The 21,349-nt window shown below is 42.0% G+C and overlaps 1 protein-coding gene across 1 annotated transcript in view; it reads left to right on the forward strand.

Moving 5' to 3' along the window:
* col25a1 (collagen type XXV alpha 1 chain) overlaps positions 1 to 21,349 on the forward strand; it is a 168,458-nt gene that overhangs the window by 32,497 nt on the left and 114,612 nt on the right. Inside the window, exons 9-10 of the mRNA XM_080190193.1 lie at positions 6,809 to 6,835; positions 6,959 to 7,003. Of these exons, the coding sequence (XP_080046319.1) occupies positions 6,809 to 6,835; positions 6,959 to 7,003 (72 nt within the window). The remainder of the gene's footprint in view (positions 1 to 6,808; positions 6,836 to 6,958; positions 7,004 to 21,349) is intronic.

The raw sequence follows: 21,349 nt of genomic DNA on the forward strand, positions 1-21,349 counted from the left end.
GCAACCTGTGGTCTCTAATTCTAATAAAATCAAGTTAATAAATTTCTGATATCTTCACATTCTGATTGGAATCACTTGGCACTGATAGTATTATGGGTCAGGAGATTGTGTTTTGAAGATGGAGCAATCTCCTTGAAAGCATGTCAATATTATGAACAAATGCAGTAAATGTCATAAGAGAAATTCCTTTCTCTAGCATTTTAATGAAAGCATTAACCCATTTGATGCCTTTTAAAAGATATATAGACCAAAAAATTGAGGCTTTAATTAATAATACTGCACAGTAAAGTCACAACTCCAGATGTTACTATTTATTCTGTTTTCAATGGTCCTCAAAAGTGAAGGAAAATATTGTAGAAAAAAAAATTAACTTTCATCTTCCGATAAAATGTAGATTACTCACTTTGTCACTTTGGATAATTAATGTGTTTATTTGGGTAAATATTAACTCATGGGAGCTGGAGTAAAAACAGGAATTTCCTGTTAAATAAAAACAGGAAGTTGTAATCTATGCCACAGTCGGATGAAAAATTTCACCCAATTTGTTAATGCACCATTTATTTTCGGAAGCCAATTGACATTTTCCAAATTTCCTACTTCTATTGCAGATTTCCAGCTTTTTTTATATATAAATATTTATTATGATAATAATGGTTTAGTTTATTCTTCCATTTTCCATCCTAACCCTGTCTCTGCTAAACTGAGTTGTGAGCCAGCATTCCTATCTTGCCAATCTGTTGTGCTACATGTATAATGCGCTGTACTAGCAAAAACCTCAGCTCTTTCAAACATAGTATAACATAGAAACATAGAAACTCTATAGTGCCAAAGGAGGCCATTTGGCCCATTGAGTCTGCACTGACAACAATCTCACCCAGGCCCTATCCCTGTAACCCCATGTATTTACCCTAGCTACTCCCCTGATACTAAAGGGGCAATTTACCATGACCAACCAACCTAACCTGCACATCTTTGGACTAAGAAGGGAAACCAGAACATCCGGAGGAAACCCATGCAAACAGGAGTTACTCAGCCTCACTTTTAAGCTGACAAAGGTGCTGATGGTCATCTGAGCATGAAGGGTGCTGTAAACAACCAATTTAAAAATGCTCTTCATATAAATTGTGTGGTAAGTACTTTAATCTGATAGGAATATTCTGTGAAATAACCTTTGACTGAAATACTTCATGTCTTTATGGGGGGCATGGTGGCACTGCTGTCTCACAGCACCTGGTACATTTCCAGCTTTGGGTGAGTGTCTGTCTGTGAGGAGCTTGCACATTCTCCCTGTGTCTGCATGGGTTTCCTCCGGGTGTTCCGGTTTCCCCTCTCAGTCCAAAGATGTGCAGGTTAGGTTGGTTGGCCATGGTAAATTGCCCCCTAGTGTAAGGGGACTAGCTAAGGTAAATACATGAGGTTACAGGGATAGGGCCTGGGTGGGATTGGTGTCGGTGCAGACTCAATGAGCCAAATGGCCTCCTTCTGCACTATAGAGATTCTATGTTATGTTTGAAGGAGTTGAGCTTTTTGCTAGTGCAGCGCATTATACATGTAGTACAACAGATTGGCAAGATAAGAATGTTGGCTCACAACTCAGAGTATTGTCTGCCTTTATTGTTTGAGTGTTAAGCATTGTCTAGGCAAAATTAAATTTAAAAAAGAAAACAATTAGGTTCATTCTCTGTTTGGAGCATGCAACCCTTCCAGTCTGAATTTCCATTTTCTCTCTTTGGTTCAACTAAGTAAGGTTTGGTACCCAGCTACTATTCGCAGTAAATCCACATTGCGGACTATATTACCCAAAGAGTACCCAGTTCAGCTGAATCACAGCCACTCAAAGAATGGAGTCAGTAGTGGGTAGAAGTGTGTTGTCTCGTATCCACTCTCATAGATTGTGGATCCCAATATAAGGATGGTACGGCGAAAAAGGTCCCAATGAAGGAGAAGAAATCCTAAAAAAAGTAGAAATGAAAAAACCCCACAAACTTTGAAATAGCATTTTGGCATAATAACATAAAATACAGTTTTCTGCTGTGGAGACAAGAATTTCAGGTGAAAACGAGACTCAAACCCTCTTCTAACTCGCAAAATAATTTCAAGGCCCTGGAGATCAGTCCTGTGACACATTTTATGATATGTCAAATTAGCTGGGAAGTTGTTTCCCCTCATGGGCGAGTCTAGGAGCAGAGAGCATGGGGCTGAATTTTCCCATCCTGCCTGTCAGGGGAATCACAGTGGGTGGGACACAGATCATTCAAAGGTCCGTTGACCTTGGGTGGGATTTTCCAGTTTGGGGCCGACGCAGCCAGAAAATCCCACCCGTAGTCTCAGAATAAAGGGACGCCAATTTAAAAATGAAATAAGGAGGAGTTTCTTCTCTGTGGGTTTGTGAGTCTTTGGAACTCCTTGCCAGAGAGTGCTGTGGAGGGACAGTCCTTGTGTATCTTAAATGCTGCGTTAGATTTTTGACCAGTAAGGGAACCAAGGGTTACGGGGAAAGGGCAGGAAAGTGAGGAATGTCAGATCAGCCATGAACTTATTGAATGGTGAGCAGGAATAGCCTACTCCTGTTCCTATTCCTTTTGGTCTTAGCCACTGGTGGAACTACAGTAGAGTTGGGAATTTACCTACATTTACTTCAAGTGTCTCATGTTTTGTAGTTGATGTACTTTTCTCTAAACCTGTATTTTTGTAAAGCCTGTTGAGCTTTAATCATTAGAATCTCATTTTCTTTAGCACAATAAACTTCTGTAAATTTCTACTCAATAAGTGAAAATTGTGAAATCTATTGAACATTATTTAATAGCAGTTCTTAAATTGAATTATGTTTGCGATTTGAGTTTAAACCTGCCTTTGCTAGCCTTAAGGAGCAACACAGAAATTTCATGCCAGCTCCCAGAAAAGCCTGTCATGTAGAGAATAAATGCTAAACTTTACACACTGGGATCATTGCAAATCCTGAGACAATGCAGGCTGACTTGTCCCAAATATATTTAATACATTCACACAGAGGATCAAATATCAGCAGTGCTGCTTTTACTTAAATGCAACATTATTATTGGAAAATTTAACAGCACAAATTATGTGCACAATAACTTCGTGTTTGGGTGAGCAATGTTATTAGTATTCAGATCCTAAGGTGGATGCCCAAGCCTCAAATATTAACATGACCTAAACTTTAAAATAAAACAAAAGTGGAAATAAATTAGGAAACAACCCCCATTTTAACTCTTCCATAGGAATTAATTGTGTGGCCAAGGCTGATGGCAGATCTTATTCCTGGGCTACATATTCATAGGGGCCATCATTTCTTTTTGTGCTTAGGGTATCATGATCGGCACAGACTTGGACAGCCAAAGGCCCTATTGTGCTGTACTTTTCTCTGTTCTTTGTTCCACTTGAAACTGGGAGGATGTGATAGCTGACCATTGGACAATCCAGTTTTGGATTGTAGGAGGCCACTGCCTAGGAATCAAAGCAACATGTGCCAAAACTGGGGTAAATTGTTGGGAGGGAAGTTGGAAGGGCTGGAAAGGGTTCTATGTGCAGACATTCGGTTATAATCACAGTCAAGTCCTGATGACATCATTGGAACCTGATCTGCATGTTTAAAGAAGGACCTCACTAACATCTGGTAGGTGTCTGTCTCGCCTGCTGAAAAGAGCAGGTTCATTTTATCCTCAAGAAAGGCAGCTGGATTGGTGTGGTTAAGTCCCCACAGTCATTTTAACTGCCTGTTCAGTTTCTTGATGAACAGGCTGGATTAAAAGCAGGCTTTGAAGTCTGCAGAGTTTCAGATGAAGGTAAGACTGAATAAAATAAGGAGTTTCATGGCTTTTACGTAATGGTGCTAAATGAGTAGGATAAAATATTCTGAGAACAAACAAATATATTAAGTAGCAGCAAGAGTACAGCTCCTCTTGCCTGCTTTACCATTCAGTAAGATTATGATCCTTGACCTCAACTGCACTTTCTACCTGGTTTCTATATCCCTTCATTCCACTTGAATCTAAAAATCTGTCACTCTCAAACCTGAATATCCTCAATGGCTGAGCATCCACAGCTCCTTAGGGTCACGAATTCCAAAGATTCATAACCTCTAAGACAATTCCTTCACGTTTCAATTCAAAATCCGACCCTGTATCCTGAGACTCTGTCCCCTACTTTTAGACTCTCCAGCCAGAGAAAAGGACTCCTCTCAGCATCTCTCAAGCCTTCTTAGAATTTTATGTTTCAATAATGCTCTCATTCTTCTAATCTCCAGAGAGCATAGGCCCATTCTAGTCAATCTCTTCTCAAAAGACACCCCTCTCACCCTAAGAATCAACTCAGTGAATCCCCCTTGTATCGCATCTATGGCGTATACCTTTCTTTGGTTAAGAAGATCCACATTTTCTGAGGCAGTGCAATTGCAGTCTCACCAGAACCCTTCACAATTTCAGTAAGACTTCCTTATCTTGTAAAGGACAACATACCATTTCCTTCCTTATTGCTTATCATACCTGCTCGTTAATTTTGTTTTTCTTGAAGGAGGATATCCAGATCTTTCTGGACACCAATATTTAATGTTTCACACCATTTAAAAATAATCTGTTTATCTATTCTTCTTACCAACATGAATAGCCTTACCTGTTCCTACTCCAACTACAAACTTAACTTAAACCATCTTGCTCACTCACTCAACCTCTCTAAAGTTTGTTTATTTATTCATGAGTCACAAGAAGACTTACATTAACACTGCAGTGAAGTTACTGTGACAATCCCCAAGTCACCACACTCCAGCGCCTGTTTGAGTATGCAGGGAAAATTTAGTATGGCCAATGCACTTATTCAGCACATCTTTTGGACTGTGGGAGGAGACCAGAACGCCCAGAGGAAACCCACGCACACACAAGGAGAATGAATGTGCAGACTCCAAACAGATAGTGACCCAAGCCAGGAATCGAACCCAGGTCCCTGGTGCTGTGAGGCTTGATATCTTTGTCAAGATGCCTGATCTTCTTAGAGCTCCTCTCCACTTGGAGCCAGCAGCCTGACACCACAAACTGCTGGCTCCAAGCTGTGAGGCAGCAGTGCTAACAACTGTGCCACCAAGCCGCCATTACATTTCTTTGTAAATTATCAGAAGTGAACTTAGACATATTATTCTTGGTTAACACAGATTGCCAAATCTAGGTCCCCAGCACTGACTTGTCTATTTTTTGGTTCTTTGTCCTTTAACTAATTCTCAATCCATGCTAAGAAATTACTTCAACTCTGTAAGACCTTATCTTCTGGAACAAACGTCTGTGTAGAGCCTTGTTGATTCCACAATGTATTGTTCTAGGAAACTGTACCAAATGTACTCCACAAACTGTTTTTGACAATTGAATGTCTAGTTTTTATGAAGATTGAATTCCCCCATGATTATTGTATTACCTTTGTAACTAGCTCCTGTCATTACTTGATTAATACTCTGTCCAGTGGGTATAGTTACTGTCTGATGGCCTATAAATGAGTATTTTCTGACTCTGGTTTTATTTCCTAAACTTCTGAGTCAAGAATTTTCTTCACTATTGCCTCTGTGTTCTAACTTATCAAGGTGAACAACTTCCAAGCATCCTCTTTCCCCCACTATGTTTTGGAATTTACAAAAGCAGTGAAAACAGAACCTTGAAACATATCCGGGGGAGCAAAAGCCTTTCATTTAGGCAAAGAACCAACTGGCCATGTAGCTCAGTATTTTGAAAGGCTTTCCAGCTATGTCAATCACCACTGTGCTCTCACATGGTTTGACCCTAGCAAGTTTCAGACCATTCAGAAAGACAATAAAGAAATAAAAGGTAGAGAACAGTAAAAAAAAATGAAAACAAAGTGGCGGGCGGGGGGGGGGGGGGGGGGGGTGCGAGGTGGGATAGAGCTAATCATCTGAAGTTGTTGAATTTGATGTTGAGATCAGAAGCCTCTAATGTGCCTAGCTGGAAGATGAGATGCTGTTTTTCCAGTTTGCATTGAGAGTCATGTTGGATTTGCAACATGCTGACTGCTTTCCTTCTTCAACTCACAGCACACACTGATACCCATACCCAGTCTTCCACATAGGTTAATATCCCGGTCCAAAATCACAGCTCACTGAGCAGAAATAAGACCCTTGTCAGACCCCACTTGGAATACTGTGCACAGTTCTGGTCACCTCACTATAGGAAGGATGTGGAAGCTATTGAAAGGGTGCAGAGGAGATTTACAAGGATGTTGCCTGGATTGGGAGGCATGCCTTATGAAGATAGGTTGAGGGAGCCGGGACTCTTCTCCCTGGAGAGACAAAGGTTGAGAGGCGACCTGATAGAGGTTTATAAGATGTTGAGAGGTATAGATAGGGTGGATTCTCGGAGGCTATTTCCCAGGGCTGACGTGGTCGCTATGAGAGGACACAGATTTAAGGCGGAGGGAAGCAAGTACCGAGGAGACGTTGGGGGTAAGTTTTTCACTCAGAGGGTGGTGAGTGAATGGAATCGGCTGCCGTCAGCGGTGGTAGAGGCGAACTCGCTGGGATCTTTTAAAAGACTTCTGGATGAGTATATGGGATCTAATGGGATTGGGGGTTACAGATAGGTCTATGGATTAGTAGATATAGATGTGATCGGCGCAACTTGTGGGCCAAAGGGCCTGTTTGTGCTGTAGTGTTCTATGTTAAATGCCAAGAATAAAGATGAATTCAGGTTTTGATGTTTTAGGTAGAGATTCTCATGTTTGGAACAAAATAAATCTACTGTGCATTCATCACGTTCATGTTCAGGATTTTATTTTGTCTGCTGTTTCCTTTCATCAGGGTGAACTTGGAGATCATGGTGAAAAGGTGAGAACCATACTCTGTTCAGCTATTGTACTTGTTAGAATTTTAAATTAAGTTGATTGAAGGGGAGTCTGACTGCATTCTAATGAATAGCTTCTTATCTCTTCTATTTCCTATGTTGCTCAGGGTGACATCGGGAAGCCAGGACCGAAAGGTGACAAAGGAGGAAAGGTAAACTCTTCAATTACTCAACTCACTGCGGGTAACTTCAACCCTCCCATGCTGGGTGGGAGATTTGTAAAAACAAGGAGAACCTAACACAAGCCCACCAACTTCTGGTTTTAATGGAGTTGCACTGGGATGAGATGGTAGGAGATGGTGTGGTAGGGCAACTCCTGCTGGAATGTCTCCATTTTCAGGTTGCTTTTATTTTTAAACACCTACTGCCCTTGGGCAAACCTGGCAGCTGCAGGGACGGATCCAACTGATAAGTCCCCTTTCAGTGCTGTTTGTGGGCCAAGTGGAGTAGAAGTGCTTCCCCTGCTCAACAAACAAGAAGTGAATTGGTCAAACCCCAGCCTCAATGCAATGTCAACCTCCCAGTGGTAACCTGTGGGACACCTAGCTGCTTTCTGACTAATGCCAACAATCTGTCCCATATCCCCCTCCCCCACCCGCAGCAATCTGTCCAATCACCCTCCTCCCGAAAAATCAGTGCAATCCTTTCCAGATGGCATGCCCCCATCCACCCCCTTGTTCCAATTCCTATCCCTTGACAAATGTCTGGCTGTGGCCTAGATTCTCAGGCCTCCCTGACCAAAAGCCAACCAGCTTTTCAATGAGGTTGTCGACAGCCGGGAAATGGTTAATTTTTTAAAATCTCATTCTACCATTAAGTTGGGCAGAATCTCTGGGAAACCCGTTCTTCCCAAAGTTGTTAGTTGAGGCTCAGTTGGTAACACTCTTGCCTCTGTGTCACGAGGTAGCAGGTTCACTTACCACTGCGCACCAAAATTGAGGCTGACACTCCAATGTAGAACAGAGGAGTGCTGCACTGTTGGAGATGTTGTCTTTCAAATGAGACACTAAATCAAAGACTCCTTGGCCAATATTACCTCCTCAGTCAATGTTGCAAACAGACAGGTTATCTGGCAATTGTTAGCATTGGTGTTTTTGGGAGTTTTGCTGGGTGCAAACTGGCTGCTGCATTTCTTACATTACAACAGTGACAACACTTCAAAAAGGATTTCATTGGCTGTAAGGAGATTTGAGGTGTCTGTGGTCATGAAACACACTAAATAAATGCAAGGCTTTCTTGTCCTTAATACAAATGAAAAGTACTGGAAAAGCTCAGCAGGTCTGGCAGCACCTGTGGAGAGTGAAAGAGTTAACCTTTCATTCCAATGTGACATTTTGGAACTTTCTGTTTTCCTGACCATCAAGTTCCACACCACAACATGCCTCCCCCACCCCAATTACTATCATTATTGGGACATCATCTTGATGCTGCTCAATTCTTGAAGAAAGTCTTACAGTTTAACAATTATTTTTTAATATCATTTGATCTTTTGCATACATATCACAATTAGATTCAAATTATTCAGCAGTCTGTTGTTTTCTTTTGCCATTTTTACTTCACAGTGTAGCCATGTTCAGCATTGCCAATACTGACGGCAGGACAGTAACATTAACTGCTCTGGGAGTCCTGGCTTCACTGCTGATAACCTGAAGCCCTTTCATCTTGATCTCTGGGATTATGTGATGTTTTGATAAGGATGTCAGGAGCAATGCGTGTTAATCAGATGGAGGAGCTCGTGACAGAGTTTCCTTGCTGAAGGAATAGATGGTTAAAGGCATTGTACACTGTGAGGCTAGGTTATTTTTCTTGTTTGGAGTTTCTTTGCTTTGAGGTCCACTGCAAGGATCAATTTCACACACCAGCAGCCTCGTGTTGTGTGGTAGGATCACTTCATGAAGCAGTTTGGCAATATCCAAGATTGATCAATTTACATTGCTCCCTGCACCATTTTCAAAAACATTAATTGGTCCAAAGACACATGAGTTTCAAGATGAGAGTGAAGTGCTTCTCTGATATCTCCTAATGCAACTCAATCTGGTAGTGTAATGTAGCTCAAAGATGTTGCAGTGGTTCACAACATCAGAAAAACATAAGCAGGTAGAAATTGAAGAAGAAACTTACACTTACAAAACCCTTTGGGCATTCTCAAGACATCTCAAAGTTATATGAACTTGACAATTTGCAAACAGCAAGTGCATGAGACGTTCACCTCTGGTTCACGACTGCTCTGAAAGACCCCTGAACCAGGGGTCCTTGAAAAGATGGCCTGACTTCCAGGGAATGGGGGGAAGAGGCGTCTGAGAGATGCCTTTCCCTGCAATGGAGCCAGCCAGGTTAGGAATGTAGGGTGTGGGCTGCCACGTTAATGATGCTGTGGGAATGGAGACAGAAATCCCAGAATTGGGTCCCATCCATCATTGTTAAAAACTGCAAAGCCTCCCCAACTACACGAAAATCTAGTCCGATAAATCTGGATTAGAGGAATGCACAAAAAACAGAACGTAATACAAAAATGGTCATCCTTAGAATATTTATACCGCAACAGAAATGGAATGTCAGTCCTCAAAGAATTAGCCACAAGATTAGATATTGCCTTTAATGATGCCTTTGACCCAAAACTGTCCAACAAATAAAATTTGTAATTTCTTTAAAATGTCTATGACTCTGTAATTGGTTTCAAGAAAGTTTGAGAAAAACTTTAAGAGCTTGCATTAATCATAAAGGGATGAAATGCAATCTTCCTGAAGAATAATGATCTTGTGACACTTGACCTGGAAGTAATACCAACAGAAAATATGTTAGTGTACAAACGCTGTGTGGTGCAGACACAAAGAAGAGCTACAACAGAGAGGAGAAGAGAAAAGGCATATTTACTCGGAGCTGCATGTTTGCAATACAGTTAGAACAGAAATCTGAAGACAAGGTTAGAGCGGGGATGGTGAATTCGTCCACTCCGCTGTTGCTACTTCAGTTTTGAAAAAGCCAACTGGGCCATTTAGTGAGGTTTATGATAATGAGAGGCAGTAGCTCAGTGGTCTTGTCACTGGACTCATAATGCAGGGAGCCAGAATATGGGTCTGGAGGCTAGGATCAAATCCCACTATGGCAGATGGTGAAATTTGAATTAAGTAAAAGAAAAATTGAATTAAAAGTCAAATTAAGCCATTGTCAGTTATTGTAAAAATCCATCTGGTTGTTAAAGTCTTTTAAGGAAGGAAATCTGCTATTCTAGATCCATTGCAATGTGTTTGACTCTTAAATTCCCTCTGAAATGACTACCCAGTTGAGGGGTAATTAGAAATCGGCAATAAATGATGGCTAAGCCAACGGTGCCCACATCCCATGGACAAATAAAAATAAAGGGATCCCTGGGATACATGTGTAATCAAGACTGTTGTGAACTTAGCTAATGAGGCTCTGTAGGAATGTACCATTAAGTGATTGTCTCCAGGGACAATGAATGGAATACAGGTGCCAGTGAACACAACTCAAGGGCTGAATTGATTGAACGGGAAGTGAGAGATCCTGCATATCAGAGGCCAAGGTACAGAAATGTAGAACTGCATTTGGTGCTTCTTGTCTGTAGGGAATGATGTGAATGTTTCTCTGTGTGTAGGACATCCTTTGTTTTGACTGTTTTAAGTGAAATTTACCTTTAGTTTATTCATTCATGGGTCATGGCCATTGCTGGCTGGCTAGCATTTATTGCCCATCATTAGTTGCCCAAGAGCAGTTGAGAGTTAACCACATTGCTGTCTCTCTAAAGCCACATGTAGCCCAGACCTGGTAAGAATGGTAAATTTCCTTCCCTAAAGGGCATTAGTGAACCAGGCAGGTTTTTCCAACAGTCGACATGGTTTCATGTAGATTCTTAATTCCAGTTTTTTTTTATTGAATCCAAATTCCACCAATTGTTGTGGTAGGATTTGAACCCCGATCCCCAGGACATTAGTTGTGTTTCTGGCTTAACAGCCTAGTGAAAATACCCTTTATTTGAAGAATCATTTATCTGTTACTTCATATTTAATTTGTATTGGTTCTGATTCATGTTAAAGTAAACGTTACAATTAAAAGTGAGATCTTATTGGTAATTTCTTCATTTGGGGGATCATTTAGTAAATTTGTCTATTTGATTTACTGCTCTCCCCCAGGGTTATAACATCTTTAGATAAACTATAACCAGACAATAGCACATGATCATTTATCTTAAATTCTTTCACCCACAGTTTTAATAAATCATTAACCTATTTCAAAAGAACATATTAGCATCTATGTTAATATTGAGGAAGAAAGGATTTTGATACAAATTTGTTGAGTGTGCACATGCTAATCTTCGTGCACCATAATTTGAAGGCTAATGTGACTTGATTTCAATTACCCTGATATTGCTCTCTACAATAGGGTGACTATATTTGTTTGATAACAAAGCCCATTGCAATACTGTCAGACCACAATTATTATTCACTTGCTGCAACTAGAAAAACAGTACAGTGTTTTGTCTCCTCCTATATCAACTAAATTGTAGCCTGCCTCAGAGGAGGTGTAAGAGCTTTTCTGTCATTGCTTTTTGAGAAGTATTGCTTGACATCAATCTGAGTAATTTATGGAGGAGCTCAATTCCATGAGTTTTAAATCAGCTATCCAAATGTGTAGGTGAACCTTTTCAGGATCAACTGTGAAGAGGTTTCCTAAGGCATTTAAAATATGTATGCTTACACTAACCGAAGATCAGACTGTCTGTGCGTTGTTCACTATGGTTGCAAAATTCAGAAGACTGTCCTTAAAGTCAGTCACTTTTTCTCCACAAAAAAATTAACAAAGTCTACACCATTTTCTCCACATTAGGATTAGCTACAGTCAAAATGTTGACCGTATGTTATAAAATTATGAAACCTGTGACTTGGTGTGATGCTCGCCAACAGTTCCAAATTCAGCTACCATGATTGGACCAAAAGCAGTTAGATTGGTGAGTGAACATTTGCAAAAGTTGAAATGATTCCCACAACTGAAATTCAATTGTCATCAGAGGTGAATAAAGTTCTTCGTACTCCTCCACCTTTATCCATGGAGGTGTTATCATGAAATATCCCACAACTAAACCGTTGGAACTGGTGAACAGGCAACCTCCCAGAAATTCTCATGTTAAACCTTAACTGATGAATTCAGTTCTGCCCTCTTCCAATTCCATAACAAAGCAAAAATTTGATTTAGCCCCAAGTTTCCATTAAGTGATTGTAGAGGGAAGATGAAGCTCAAAGCTCAGCTGTACAAAGTTCAGATTTGGCTGAGTCCTCTAACCAGGCAAGCTAAAAGTAACTTGCTTATGGTGTTTAGATTAATGGCTGTATATGTGATTATAGGGAAATGGTATCCATGATTTTAAGATGCTTGCAAGGATTTTCTAAAACTCATTGAACAACATGGCAATTGTATCTTGCAGAATTTGTAGGTGTATCTGGAGCATAACATTAATTTGCATGTCACTACACCATATGTCCCATTTGGGGTCCTCTTCCATTCCCCCACCCCTTACTTCCTGTGAGAAAGTATGTGGCCTTTCCTTGATGGCTGCCTATATCAAAGCATTGGATATTGGAAGCTCACTTGCAAATTTATTGCAGACCTGTGGTTCATTGTATTGAATCATTCCTAAGAGCAGACCTTGTAGGGGACAATGCTGATGATTGCTGCCCTCAACATTTTTTTTTATTATTCGTAGGACATGGGTGTTGCTGGCTGGTTGGCATGTATTGCCCATCCCTAGTTGTCCTTGAAAAGGTGGTGGTGAACTACCTTCTTGAAATGATGCAGTCCAAATGCTGTGGGTTGAGCCACAATGCCATTAGAGAGGGAATGATAAGTTACTGAATAGGACTTCTTTGGGAATATAAATAGGGAGAGGCAAAATGGAATTACAATCATCTATTTTGTATGTCAATTCAACCCCATAAATTCTAACTACAGTATTCAAAACTGAGGTGATGGGTGAAGGGTCGAGGGAGATGTGGTGAAAATGGATACCATGCTTCACAGTGGTTTCCTACAGCCAGGAAATCTAACAACCTTCAGGAAGAAATATCCTTTCTTGTTCTGACTGGCAAATCCAGCTCAGCCGATTGTTGCACCATTAGTCTACTCATCTCCAAAGTGATGGAAGAAGTCATTAACATTGCTATGGAGTGGCGCCTGCTTAGCAATAATCTGCTCACTGATGCTCAGTTTAGGTTCTTCTAGAGCTACTCAGCTTCTGATCTCTTTACAGCTTTGGTTCAAACGTAACAAAAGAGCTGAATTCCAGAGGTAAGTTGAGAGTGACTGCCCTTAACATCAAGACTGCAGTTGACTGAGTGTGGCATCAAAGAGCGCTAGCAAAACTGGAGATGGGGGGATAACTGTCCATTCATTGGAGTCACACATAGTACAAAAGAAGATGGTTGTGGTTGTTGAAGGCCTATCACTTCAGTCCCAGGACTTCATTGCAGAAAATTGTCAGGGTAGTGTCCTAAGCCCAACATCTTCATCTGCTTCATCAATGACCTTCCATCCATCATAAAATCAGAAGTGGAAGTGTTCACTGATGACTGCACAACATCCACTCCTTGGATGCTAAAGCAGCCTGTGTCCATAACATTCAGGCTTGGATTGATAAGCGGCAAGTAACATTGTGTACTAAGTCATAATTATTATTGTACAACTTCTTTGGCCATGAGGAGTTAAATTTTCAAGTGTGGAGTTTAATTTCCTCTGGGGAATATTTTAAAATTGTAGACTTTGAATAACATTTTAGTTTTCATTCTAATCTATGTGCTTCTCCCATCATACCAAATGTGTGTGTCCCAACCTCTATTTTGCTTTCTGTACAATGACTTAGGTGTGACTTATATCTCCTGCTTTTTACTTCTTGTCTTGCAATCTGTGAGAAGTTTTCAATCTGATTTGCTGATCAGATTGCCGGATAGCGAGCCTGTTGGACCACTGCAAATCACTTGTTGGAGCTGCCAAATTCAAACTGGCATCAGAGTAGAGAAAGTCTGCAGTCTTGAGTCTGGTAAATGTTTGCAGGCAGCTGTTGTGAGCATTTCCCTGTGCTGTTGATCATATAATCCAGAGCATAATATACTGTAACTTCCAAGAGTGATCATAAAGAGAAAGAGAGATGGTTGATTATGTAGGTCTCAAAACTTCAGGCCTAGTGAGAGGGTGGTGATGGCCAGAGAAACGAGGAGTGTGGGGTGGTTAAAGTGTGGTGCAGAATTTTGGAGTTGAACCCTCCATGGGTCTTCATTTCCGTTTATGATGCACCTAATATTCAATGGATGATGGCCCCCGATCTTCATCTCTTTTATGGGTACTTTTGAGGAAGTTCTCAGGATACCATTGATTTTTTTTTAACAGACCCATAAGTTCCATCTTGAACCTCCATACTGACCTAAGCTAGGTGAGGAGAAAAGGCCCACTGTGATCCTGGGCCATCCAACCCTACCAGTAAAATTATCCCATCCTTTGAATTTAGGGCAGTGTAAACATTCTCTTGAACAGGTGGAGCGCGAACCCCAGAATGTGGGCCCGAGATGTTTGGAAAGCAGTAGCTAGATATTTAGTGCTGACAGGGTTAAGTCCCTGCATTATCTGTTCCAGGATATAGTTTTTACACCACCTTCAAAAAACATCAAAATAATCTAAAAGGGCAGGTACAGGTGACATTTATTAACTGAGCATATAGTATTACAATTGTTCTGTGGAAGGACAGGCCTGTTTTTGATGAAAGTGACTGAGTGCTCAGTGGTCTGAATGCAGGGTGCTAAACCCCTCTCGTGCACGGCACAGCAGGTCTTCACGGATGCATTAGTCATATTTGACCTCTTTTGCGTCAATTTTTATAACACCCAGAGGCAGTTGTGTGAATAAGCACTGACGGTAATTAAACTGCTCTTCATATCTATTACATCCAGAATCCCCACATTTCAATTCAAATCTACCATAAGAGAAAGAAAGCTCTTTGACACAGATTTTTGAAGAGCTTCTCCTGGTTCTCTGCCTCACCGAAGGTGAACAAAAACACCAATTTCCTGGGCTCCCTAGCTCTGTTATTAGGTAAGTGGAGAAATCCCACAAAATTCACCTGCACTGTGTTTATTATTTAATATGGAAGCAGCGATGGTTTATTCAATTGAGAAACACTGCAAAATTTAAAAGCAAGGAATTAATTGAAGCATGGGGATGCATTTTATTTGCAAGTTGATGATTTCTGTGATGCAAATACAATTAGTAACATTGTCACATCTGGCTCAGAAGATTAAGCCATTGAGTGGAGGAAATAATCTGAAGTTTGAGTTTATTTATTAGTGTCACAAGTAGTCTTACATTAACACTGCAATGAAGTTACTGTGGAAATCCCCTAGTCACTACACTCCAGCGCTGTTTGGGTAAACTGAGGGAGAATTTAGAATGGCCAATGCACCTAACCAGCATGTCTTTTGGACTGTGGGAGGAAACCAGAGGAAGTCTACACAGACACTGGGCAAACGTGCAGACGCTACACAGACAGTGACCCAAGCCAGGAATTGAACCTGAGCCCATGGCACTGTCAAGCAGCAGTGCTAATCATTATGTCACCGTGCTGCCCACAAGATTGGCTGTTCGATGCAATATTCAGGAAGTACTGCATTGTTGGAGATATCATCCTTTAGAAGAAGTTAAATGTTCTGTTCACATGAGCGTTAAAGATCCTAAGGCACTATCTGAAGAAGAGCAGGGAATTTCTCCGAAAACCTGGTTTAAACCCACACTGAATCAACAGCACCAAACAACTCTTCAGTGTTCATTCATCTTCTTTCTTAGTTGGGAATGAATAGCAGCTATGTAACTCACTGCATATTCTAAATTGATTAGTTGTGTGAAGTCCTTTGGGGTATTTCAATGTTTTTCAGGCGCTTGCTGCATTAACCTTTTACTTGCGTCTAGCTGATCCCTCCCCCAGCCTCCACCCCTCCCCCAGACTTTTGCTTCCTCATTCAGGACTGCCCCATTCTGCAGGCTCGCCGCTTTACCCCCCGAGGGTTGGGGTCTACTGCTCAGCCCTGGCCAGCCTCGCTCGCTCGCCAATATCCACTCCCCTCCTCACTTTTAATTTGAAACATGATTTCACATTATGAAGGAGAACAGAAAGGATAGATTGTGGGGGGAAACTATTTCCACTGGTTGGGGTATCTATATAATCTCAAAATCAGAGCCAGACATCTCCAGGGTGATACAAGTTTGAAACTTTCCTCTGCAAAAGGCAATTGATGCTGGGTCAGTTATTAATTTTAAAGGTAAGGTTGATGGATTATTGTTCACCAAAGCTGTTAAAGGATATAGGACAAAGGTCATAGATTAGATATGACCTCATTGAATGACAGAACAGTCTAGAGAGGCCAAATGGCCTACTCCTGTTCCTAAACTGCCCTCAGCAGCTGCAACTTATAACCATGGTGCTTAGCATTGGTGTTCTAGTGTCTCTGTTGACATGTGTCACAGATTTGGAGGAGGAAGCAGAGTTCAGGAAAGACAGGTCCCCTTGCACCTCAGACATCCAGTACCCAATTCAGATTGGCTCAGGAACCAAGATGTCAAACACATTGCACGCCTACCTGACTCTGTCTAAGCAGACCTACCCTTCACTATGGCTGTTTCACAAGGGAGCTATTACTGAGTAATGTTGTGTCCTAAAGCATGGCAGCAGACAAAATCCAACAGAGGGACAGCTCTGCACATCGCCTTGGAAACTGCCAGAATAGTAAAAGTTCCTGCCCCCGAACTGTTTCAGGTTGCCACTGGTGACATTGGTATAGAATGCAAACTGCAGAACATTGAATGCATCCAATAGATCACAAAAAAGCATGTTTACCAGGAAAGCCATTCATATCTATTTTTCTCTGTACAATTGCCGGCTACATCAGAGGACACATCACTTTTATTAGAAAGCAGGCTTTACTAAAGTACAAGATCACGTTGAAATTATAGCTGGAATTCTCTTGCCTCACATGCCTGTATCTACTGTAGCCAGCGAGAACGGAGAATTTGGCGCTCAGCCAAATCTACATTCACAGCAGCGGGACTGGAGAACCCCAGCCACACCTGAGGTTGGAGAATTCTCTCCTGCACCTTCAGTGTTGCTCCAAGTGCAATGTAAGGATGGCTGCACCTTCTGCCAGTACTCAGTTCCACTTAATCTTGACACATATGTTGAGTGAGATACAAACTAGGTGTACTTTACTGACAGTCTGAGTTTTACCTGCTGCATCAAAACTACAGCACTTGTACCCAAAACCGATTGCATAATTTCAGGCCCAAAGTCATGTCATTAAGCCAGTTTTCAAAATATGCAGGAAAAGGTTTAGAATTTATATATTTAACACACTACAGAAAATAATTTTTTGTTTTGACACATTTCACCTTTAAGAAATGGTACTGTAACTATGACAAGCGAGACCATTAACTGCAACCCTGTGCCCTATGCGAGGAGCTACAGTGTCATCGACCAGGGACGCAGTTCTCTGGGAGTCACGTCCTCCTCCTGCTGGTGTTACCGCAGAACAGGAAAACCCTTGTGGCAATTCCTGGTCTGAGTATCTTTATCTCAATCACATTAGACGTTGCTGCATATTATTACTTTTACTATATTTTATGTTTGTTTTGTTGAGAGAGCTTCGGGATGCCAAGAAATTCCATAGAATCCCTACAAAGCAGAAGGGAGCCATTCGGCCCATTGAGTCTGCACCGACCACAATCTCACCCAGGCCCTATTCCCGTAAACCCATGTGTTTACCCTGTTAATCCCCTGACCCTCGGATCAATTTGCCATGGCCAATCAACCTAACCCGCACATCTTTGAACTGTGGGACGAAACCGGAGCACTCATGTAGACACGGGGAGAATGTGCAAACTCCACACAGATAGTGACCGAGGCCAGAATTGAACCCGGGTCCTCGGTACCCGTGCCACCCTGCTGCACCAAATTCTGTCCATACCTGTGTATTAGTGGCAGCTTGCTCACTTTCCAAGACTGCGTGATGCTCGATGCCTGAACAATTGCTGTGTTATATCAATTGAATATCATTAAGACCTTTTTACAGCCATAACCTATAGCCTTCTTGCACACAGCCTGTGACCTCTGCGAACCTCTGTGCATGTATTCTGTATAATTAATTCCAGCTGTGGTTGGACCAGGAATTAGTTTTCTGCAGATGATTCATGCAGCTGATATCTTACAGTTGAAAGTAGATTTATGAACTATATATGCATATAAAGGTTGTCTTTGGTCATGATGTGCCAGAAGCTTTGTGGAGCAATAACTTTCACGAAAGAGCACTTGAGCAGCAAATTTATCGTAACAGCAAATCTCAGCTGATGTGACTATAAATGGCAAGCAGCAGTAAAAAAGAGACATCCTTAAACCACACAAGAGTCCTTCAGAATGAGAACATTGCTTTTTCTACAATATTAACTGCCTCGCTAGAAACTAAGGTCCAGATTTTCACCACAATGGGGAAGCTCGTGGCAAAAATCCCAGAAATGGCTGAAAAGTCTAAATACCAATCCTAAAGTTGGCATTTCCCATCTTCCCACGAGTGGGTCTGAGGCTGGAGTTCGACCATGGTACACGCATGTATGAATCGCAGGCCATTTAAATTACCAGCTCTCTCCATTGAAGTGTAGTTTTAGAAGCCAAGGTGTGTGAAACCCAGAATGTGCAGATTAGACCAGGTAAAAGGAGGTCTGAACTTGGAGTCATAGAAATGCCTACAGTGCAGAAAGAGGCCATTCAGCCCATCAAGTCAGCACCAACTCTTTGACAGAGCATCCTACCAAGGCTCACCCCATTTCCGTAAACCCACATATTTACCCACTTAACCCCCTCTAACCTAGTCATCTTGGGATGCTAAGATTAGCGTGGCCAGTCTGCATGTCTTTGAACTGTGGGAGGAAACCAGAGCACCCGTAGGAAACTCACACAGACAAAGGGAGAACATGCAAGTCCCACACAGATAGTAACCCAAGGCCAGAATTGAACCCATGTCCTTGGTGCTGTGAGTCAGCAGTTTGGATAGTGAGGGTGGCCTCATGGAGAGGTTAATTAGTCCTTTGGTTGGGGTATCAGGATTCCTTTGGGAAATCTAAAACACCCTTCTAGATTGTTAGAATTAAATCGTGCTGCAGGGATCAGTGCCGGGGCCTCAACTGTTTACCATATACATTGATGATCTGGAGGAGGGGGCTGAGTGTAGGCTAACAAAATTTGCTGATGACACGAAGATGAGAGGAAAAGCAAATTGCATGGAGGACGCGGAAAGTGTCAGAGAAATCTGGATAGGCTGAGTGAGTGGGCGAGGACCTGGCAGATGGAGTATAACGTTAGCAAATGTGAGGTTATCCACTTTGGTAGAGATAATAGTAGGAAGGATTATTATTTAAATGGCGGAAAGTTGCAGCATGCTTCGGTGCAGAGGGACCTGGGGGTCCTTGTGCATGAATTGCAAAAACCCAGCCTGCAAGCACAGCAGGTGATCAAGAAGGCAAATGGAATGTTGGTCTTTATCGCGAGGGGGATAGAATATAAAAGCAGGGAGGTCTTGCTGCAACTGTACAGGGCACTGGTGAGGCCGCAACTGGAGTACTGTGTGCAGTTTTGGTCCCCTTATTTGCGGAAGGATATATTGGCCTTGGAGGGAGTACAGATAAGGTTCACCAGGCTGATACCGGAGTTGAGGGGGTTAGCCTATGAGGAGAGATTAAATAGACTGGGCCTGTACTCGTTGGAGTTTAGAAGGCTGAGGGGGGGATCTTATAGAGACTTACAGGATAATGAAGGGGCTAGATAGGGTGGAGGTAGAGAGATTCTTTCCACTTAGAAAGGAAACCAGAACTAGAGGGCACAGCCTCAAAATAAGGAGGGGGCAGTTTCAAACAGAGTTTAGTAGTAACTTCTTCACTCAAAGGGTGGTGAATCTCTGGAATTCTCTGCCCGTTGAAGTGGTGGAGGCTACCTCGCTGAATATATTTAAGTCACGGGTAGATAGATTTCTGATAGACAAGGGAATTAAGGGTTATGGGGAGCAGGCGGGAAAGTGGAACTGATCCACTTCAGATCAGCCATGATCTTATTGAATGGCAGGGCAGGCTCCAAAGGCTAAATGGGCTAATCCTGCTCCTATTTCTTATGTTCTTATGATTATGCACTTTTTTATGCATAAACCCATTGGAACTGTCTGGCTATCAAAGAACTGCCCAGCTATCGGGTACTGTCGAGGAAATATAATAGATGAGTTGACATGCAGAGGGTAAGGGTAGAGAGGCATGGATTGATATAAGTTATGAGGGGCCACAGGGTGGATCAAGGAGAAGGGATGGAATAGGGGATGTGCGGGACCATGGATGCATGGGTTGGCATAAATTGGCATGGATGGGGCACAGGGAATGTTTGGGGGCTGGAGGGCTGCTTTTTGTTTTAATCTGTTTTGTTTTAAATATAGTTCCAGTGCCCAAGGGCAGGCCTTCTGCTCTCCTGGCTCCTAGGATAAATATGATAAAACTTGTCATGAGGAGTGCAGAGAGAAATTGTTCAGTTTCTACATGTTTGGCCAATGCATAATAACATGTTGGAATGTTAACACTGATGTAAATATTACAGATTTGAATGATGTTTATATCCAGGATGAGAGGAACTGAAAACTGCATTTTGTAGCATTAATTTTATAGAATCATACAGTACAGAAGGAGGCCGTCCGGCCCATCGAGTCCGGATTGACCACAATCCCACCCAGGCCCTATCCCCATAACCCACACATTTACTTTGCTAATCCATCTGACCCTAGGGTCAATTTAGCTTGGCCAACCAACCTAACTCACTCATCTTTGGATTGTGAGAAGAAACCAGACGACCTGGAGGAAACCCACGCAGACATGGGGAGAAAATGCAAACCCCACACAGTCACCCAAAGTTAGAATTGAACCTGGGACCCTGGCGCTGTAAGGCAACAGTGCTAACCACTGTATCACCGTGCCACCCTAGAGAATTTTGTGTCAGTTTTTGTCTGTATGCTCCTGTGAAACATGCAGGGAAGTTTTATTGTGTTATTTGTAAATACACATTATAATACCATTACTACTTTGTTAGAACAGAAGGGAAATATCTGTATGAAAGAAGAGATTCCATTTTAGACTTCAAAATGGAATTCCTTCACTGACAGTTTTAGGCTCCATGAGGAACTATGAGGGGTCGCACGGTGGTTAGTACTGCTGTCTCACAGCACCAGGGACCTGGGTTCAATTCCCAGCTTGGGTTACTGTCTGGAGTTTGCACCTTCTCCCTGTGTCTGTGTGGGTTTCCTCTGGGTGCTCTGGTTTCCTCTCTCAGTCTGAAAGATATGCTGCTTCGGCGCATTGGCCATGCTAAATTCTCTCTTGGTGTTACCGAACAAGCACCGGAGTGTGGCGACTAGGGGATTTTCACAGTA

Source organism: Carcharhinus amblyrhynchos, chromosome 1, assembly GCF_965287045.1.
Source record: "Carcharhinus amblyrhynchos chromosome 1, sCarAmb.v2.hapA, whole genome shotgun sequence".
Classification (NCBI taxonomy): domain Eukaryota; kingdom Metazoa; phylum Chordata; class Chondrichthyes; order Carcharhiniformes; family Carcharhinidae; genus Carcharhinus; species Carcharhinus amblyrhynchos.